This window comes from Caenorhabditis briggsae (assembly GCF_000004555.2).
Source record: "Caenorhabditis briggsae complete genome, chrIV, whole genome shotgun sequence".
In the NCBI taxonomy this organism is placed as follows: Eukaryota; Metazoa; Nematoda; class Chromadorea; order Rhabditida; family Rhabditidae; genus Caenorhabditis; species Caenorhabditis briggsae.
In genome coordinates, this window is record NC_013487.2 from 14,952,760 (window position 1) to 14,959,396 (window position 6,637).

At 34.9% G+C, this 6,637-nt stretch overlaps 2 protein-coding genes across 2 annotated transcripts in view; one reads left to right on the top strand and one right to left on the bottom strand.

The window, feature by feature from the left end:
- Window positions 1-1,718: 1,718 nt before the first annotated feature.
- Window positions 1,719-5,882, top strand: CBG12470 (the record flags this gene model as incomplete). The annotated part of the gene is made up of 4 exons (XM_002639696.1): window positions 1,719-1,817; window positions 2,563-2,708; window positions 5,426-5,534; window positions 5,721-5,882. 4 exons carry the CDS (start codon window positions 1,719-1,721, stop codon window positions 5,880-5,882), a joined length of 516 nt encoding a protein of 171 aa, XP_002639742.1.
- Window positions 5,883-6,449: 567 nt separating this feature from the next.
- CBG12471 overlaps window positions 6,450-6,637 on the bottom strand; it is a gene marked incomplete at both ends in the record, with an annotated part of 1,563 nt that continues 1,375 nt past the window's right edge. The window contains one exon of the mRNA XM_002639697.2: window positions 6,450-6,458. Within this exon, the coding sequence (XP_002639743.2) occupies window positions 6,450-6,458 (9 nt within the window). The remainder of the gene's footprint in view (window positions 6,459-6,637) is intronic.

Consider the following 6,637-nt stretch of genomic DNA (forward strand, 5'->3'; position numbering starts at 1 on the left):
AAAAAGTCGGGAATAAGTGCCAAACAGTAAAGAAATCTAGTGTATTCTAAAAAAATAAATGCTCGTCAAGTAGCGCGCATTGGTCGCAATCGCACGATTTTCCGTCAGAATACATGATCTCGCCCCGAGAAAACCCCGTAGACTTTCGTGTCTGGCCTCCTTTAATGTTTTATCATTGTTTTATCATCGTTATTCTTCCATTCTAGGATGTCGCCGCATGAAAACAGAAAAAAAAACGAAAACGCACATACAGGAGTCGAACCCGCGATGCACGACTGATAGACAAGCACGCTCACCTTTACACCACACAGCGCTTGTCGGCTTCTACCTCTAAAACGATTATGAAACGAGGAGTGGGCACCGCTTGGAAGAACGGTCGCGTTCTCGCTTGTACAGTAACAAGGAGTTATGGTTTTGTGTCCATTGTTATTTTCTGACTGTACTGTGGAATATATTTAAAAAAAAATAGAATTTTGAAAATTTTCATGTCTGGCCTCCTTTAAACGAAAGTTGACTGAAAATGCAAAACTTCAATAATCGAGCAATTAATAATGTACTGAAAGTGATATAAAATAGAACCTGAATCACCTCCTTTAATGTTTTATCATTTGGACTGTCTTTCGGTTCACTTCTTTTTGTCAAACTGTCAATCAATTCTTATTATTTCCCACAATGAATTAGTCACTTCAGAATAGCGAAAAGAAAAATTTCAAAAAATTTCGAAATCTATTTTCCCCAACAAAATTTTTTTCTGGAAAAAAAACCCTGAAAAACTGAAGTCATCTGGATTTACAGATTCCTATTTTGATCGTTTCAAATGTTTTTCCGCCTGAAATTTTTTCAGTTTCAGAACATTCCGAAATTCGGATTTCTATCAAAAAACTATCAATCACTTGTTCGTTGTCGTAGAAACGTTCTGGTGTCTTTTTGATTTTCAAATACATTTAATATTGTATAGGTTTTTGGCAGGCACATAAACATTATATATTTTTCATCTCTATTATATAGCCGAAATCGCTTAATCTCCCCGAATCTATTTTTCTCTGCGTCTCTCTTTTTCTCTATCTCTCTTGTACTAGTATAACCACTTTTTGTAAATGTATACAAGACAACAAAAATAGAAATATCGTAAAACCTCAAGGGCAGCTTTTCTATTGTTCCAAGGCGCCTCCGGAGGGACACTTTTAGTACAGGGGGCCCTTCTATTACAGGGGGTTCTTATATTTTTTCCGAAATTGAAAAATTCAAAATTCATGAAAATCTGTCAATTTCACCAAAATTTAGCAAGATTTTCATCGAAAAATGGAGTTTCGACAAATAGTTATTAAATTGTGGAGTTCCCGAAATTTTCTGATTTCAAAACACACATTTTGAAGGGGGACCTTCTTCACAGAGGGCCCTTCTATTCTTCCAAACCCCTCTCGGAGGGCCCTTCTATTGAATGGGGCCCTTCTAATACAGGTTTTACGGTATTTTTTTATTATTTCAGTATGTTTAGTTCGAAGAAAAAACTTTGAATGTTTTTTCAATTCCTAAAGTTCTCTGAAAACTGAAAATCAGATTTTTCGATTCTCCATTTTTGAAACTTTTCAATTTCTGAGTTCATCGAGCTGTTCAAATTTCCCGTATTCCCATTTTTACAACTTTCTGAATTTTCGAAACATTCTCAACGTTTTGAGCTTTTTGATTGAACAATTATCAACGTTTTTCAGGTAATAATGGAAAGAGTGACCGTACGAATGGCACGGTCCGATCGCCGAACCCCATGGGGGTTCGGTGTCACCGAAGCTCCAGATGGTGCCGTTTTGATTGTCAATGTGAGTTTTTTTTACTAAAAAATTATGTCAGAGATTTCGAAAAAATTTAAAAAATCCTGGAAGTTTCCAGAAACCTTGAAATCAGAAAAATTGGAAGGTTTCCAAAAAAAGTGATATTCTAGAAAATTCTAAAATTCCTAAAAATTTTAGAAAGAACCCAGAATCCTGAAAATTCAAGAAAAGTAAAAGTTCTTGGAATCCGAGAAATTCTAAAATTCCAGGAAAATCCAAAAAATCCAAAATCCTGAATATCTGAAAAAGCTGAAATTCAGAACAATTAAATTCAAGAAGTTTCACGGACATCTGGACAAACGTGTGTCTGTCTCATCCATTTTTTCTTCCGGATTGCTCTCTCTCTCTCTCTCTCTCTCTCTCTCTCTCTCTCTCTCTCTCTCTTTTTCATTTTCATTTTTTCTCTAAATTGTAATAATCACGGCATGCTCCCAGGTACACACATATTACTACTGAAATGAAAGAGAGAGAGAGAGAGAAAAAAAAAGTGAAAACGGATGAAAAAGCGGTGTAAATGAGCCGATTTTGTGGTGAAAAAATGAGCAAGAGAGAGAGTGAGAGAGTATGAAAAAATGAGAGACGCAGAGAAACGGTGATTTTGAGATTTCGGGGAGCACTTAAGAACAAAACAATGTGTTAATGTGAAAAATATGGAATTGAAAAATGGGAAATTTTAGAAATTTTAAAAAATATTTTTAGGAATTTTTTGGAATTTCTGAATTTCTTTTTTCAGGTTATCGGAGGCAGTTTGGCGGATCGTGCTGGTCTTCGAAATGGAGATGTCGTTGATAAATTGGAAGATTTGGACAATTTGGATATCAACGCAGTTGATCGACTCTTGGTGACGGCTCATGAGAAAATTGAGCTTATTGTGACAAGGTATGTATGGAAGTTAGGGCTAAAATTGGGAACAAAACGACAAAAAATGACCTAAAAATGATGAATAATTACTAACAACACCAAAGAGACGCAGAGAAGATTGAGTACTCTCGTTTCTCTGCGTCTCTCTTCCTCACGAAGGTGCCTTAACTTTACAGACGCATATCTCAAAAACTACAGTAGCTATAAAAACAAACTTAACTAGAAAATTGCTCAACATAAAATTTTACACATTTTTGTAGTTTACAATTTTTTGCTAGCTGCCATAGTTTTGGAGATATGCGCCTTTAAAGTTGACGCGCCTTCTTCGCCGATTGAGGGGAGGGGAAACGCAGAGAAGCGAGAGCGCCCTCGCTTCTCTGCGTCTTTCCGACAAACTTTAAAGGTACATAACTCGCTTCAACGGCAACCAAATTTGATGAAAGTTAAAAAGTTTTGAAGGAAATTTAAAGGGCTTTTGAGTGATATAAATTCCACATACATTTCTTCCACATAAATTTCAAAAAAAATTTCATTCAAATTTCGATAAACATTTAATCATCAGACTTCTGTTTTGAGTTGTTGTAAAAATTACTGTAGCAATTGCTGTAACTACAGTAACCCAAAAGTTATAAAATTTTGAAAAAAAAATACTTTAAAAAAATCCTATTTTCAAAGAAATCTCTAAGCTTTTCAAAAAACACGATGTTTAAAGGCGCATATCTCAAAAAGTACTGTAGCTAGAAAAATTTGCAAAATGCTAAAATGTGTAAAATTTTATGCTGAGCAATTTGGAAGTTAACAACGTTTTGATAGCTACTGTAGTTTTTGAAATACGCGTCTTTAAAGTAACGCAGTCGCACTTCTAGCCTTCCTTTCCTGGCACGAAATGTAAAAAAGCGCATATCTCTAAAACTACAAAAGCTAGATAAAAATTGTAAACTACAAAATTGCTCAGCATAAAATTTCACACATTTTTGTAGTTGAAATCTTTCTTTCGGCTACTGTAGCTTTTGAGATGTGCGTCTTTAAACTTGTGTCACTTTTGATCTCTAGTCTTATTGGGATTACCTAGTAAAAGTAGGTTAACTGGTAAACAATCATTCCAAGGGTCATATAATCATTTTTCATGTTTCTCTGCGTCTCTCACTTCTCTATACTCTCTCTTTCTGGAAATTTCGAACGCTTGCATGAGACGAAATTCTCTCTGTATATTCTGCATTTTATATAATTCTACTAAAAGATAAGAATCAGGGCAATCGGATGGAGAGGAGAAAACGGCAACATTCTTCTTTTTCTTCTTTTCTTCTCCCTTTCCGTCAGAATCTTCTTCTTCTTCTGGAGAAGAAGGAGAAGGAGAAGGAACGGTTTCTCTTGGAAATTTTGAATTTTAAATAGGTTATATTGTTATTATTATTATGAAAATGATGATGATGAGAGAAGAGAAAGTCTCATGATCATTGATATTTTATAGGAAGATTTTGGGTTTTTTTTTCAGAATTTTAGAATTTTAGAATTTTAGAATTTTAGAATTTTAGAATTTTAGAATTTTAGACATTTAAAATTTTCGGAATTTTATTTTTTTTTTGGAATTTTAGAATTTTAGAATTTTAGAATTTTAGAATTTTAGAATTTTAGAATTTTAGAATTTTAGAATTTTAGAATTTTAGAATTTTAGAATTTTAGAACATTAGAACATTAGAATTTTCGGAATTTTAGAATTTTTTTCTAAATTTCTCTGCGTCTCTCTCCCTCTCCATACACATATAATATTTGTGATATTCACAATGTTTATGCTCTCTCTTCTTTTTTCTCCAAAAATAGAAAAAAAATCCTATGAAATGGAATAAAAATATAGGAAAATACTCTCCCACTTCCTCTCTTTTGGACCCCCTTCCCTCTATTTTCCGGCAATTTTGAATAGTTTTTGTGCACATTTCTGAGTATAATATCTTAAATATCTCTTTAGAATTTCCTAAAATTGAGATTTTACTAAATTTTCTCGACTTTGAGGGCGCATATCTCAAAAACTACAGTAGCTATCAAAATGTAATCAACTGCAAAAATGTGAAAAATTTTATGTTAAGCAATTTTGCAGTTGACAATTTTTAGATAGCTACTGTAGTTTTTGAGATATGCGCTTTTAAAGTCGATGTCTGCACCTCCCCTCCCCTCCTCTCGCCCTTGAAGGCGCACCAACTTTAAAGGCGCGTAACTCAAAAACTACTGTAGGCACCAAAACGTTCTAAACTCCAAACTTGTCTAAAATTTTATGCTGAGCAATGTCATATTTGGTGAAATTTGGAGGGCTACTGTAGTTTTTGAGATATGCGCCTTTAAAGTTAGGCGAGTCGGCGCCACCGTCTTTCCTCTAGAGGAGACGCAGAGAAGCGAGAGTCGTCTCGTTTCTCTGCGTCTCTCAGAATTTTTTGTGTTCTCCAAGAAAAACCTCCATTTTATGATAATTTGTTTCTAATTTGCTTATATTCTTATCACTTTTTTTGTCGTTCAAAAGTTCAATTGTTTTGATTGTTTTCTTTTTTTACAGTAATCCACAGTAATCATTATTCACAAGTAAAATGGTGAGAATCACAACGACACCAAAACCATGGTAATTTTAAAACTGCAATCATAAAAATGCGGGAAATTCAAATGTTTTAAAATCGAATTTTTGAGATTTTTGACCAAAAAAACCAAAATTTCAAAACTACAGTACCCCTTCAGTACCCATTTTCCAGGCAATCTTCCGGTGCGCCAACAAGAATTTGGCGTCCAGAAGTCACTGAAAATACTGGTCCAACTCAAGATCACACGCCGTTTCGTGTCAATTTGCAGCATTCGAGTGATGTGAGTAGGCTACAGTAACCCTATAGAGCTACAGTAGTCCCGCTGTAGATACAGCCATTCTACGGTAGCTACAGTAGCCCAAAAATTCCAAAAAATGCACACAAAACACAAAAAAAACCTTTAAAATCAAAACTTTCAAAACTAAATTTTCTGAAAAAAAACTTTTTTTTATTCCAAAATTTTAAGTCCCGCCCACCACAAGGTTTCAACAGCTCGGCGTTGCCATTCGAGACGGACCAACGTGTCAAACATATGCAGTACAATTCACCATTGGGAATCTACTCCGATAAATCGGCCGCTGAGCAATACGTTCAACAGACACAGGGATTCGTCGAGAATCAAGGGTGAGCGTATTTTTAAAAGCCTATATCTCAAAAAGTACAGTAGCTATCAGAAAATTACCAACTGCAAAATTGGTCAACATAAAATTTTACACATTTTTATAGTTTACAATTTTTTGATAGCTACCGTAGTTTTTGAGTTATGCGTCTTTAAAGTTGGTGCGCTGTCAAGGACGAGAGGAAGGGGAGGGGAGGTGCAGACATCGACTTCAAAGGCGCTTATCTCAAAAACTACAGTAGTCCTCAAAATTTCACCAAATATGACATAGCTCAGCATAAAATTTTACACATTTTTGTAGTTTAGAACGTTTTGGTACCTACAGTAGTTTTTGAGTTACACGCCTTTAAAGTTGGTGCGCTTTAAAGGGCGGGAGGAGGGGGAGTGGAGACGCAGACATCGACTTTAAAGGCGCATATCTCGAAAACTACAGTTGCTGTCAAAAAATTGTCAACTGCAAAATTGCTCAGCTCAAAATTTTACACATTTCTGTTGTTAAAAACTTTTGGTGGCTACTGTGGTTTTTGAGTTGAGCGCCTTTCAACTTTTGGTTATCCAAGGCGTACATCTCAAAAGCTACAGTACCTATTGATAAGATTCAAATTGCGAAAACTCAAAACTTTCCGGCAAATTTAAGAATTTCAAAAAAAAAGTTATTTATTTATTCAAATTCTTCTCAAAAAATTAGGTTTTAATATCCCATTTTCTCCAGTCTGTAGGCTCTGAAAGCGGCAGTCAGATTGTCGATGAAAAGAAGCTCTCGC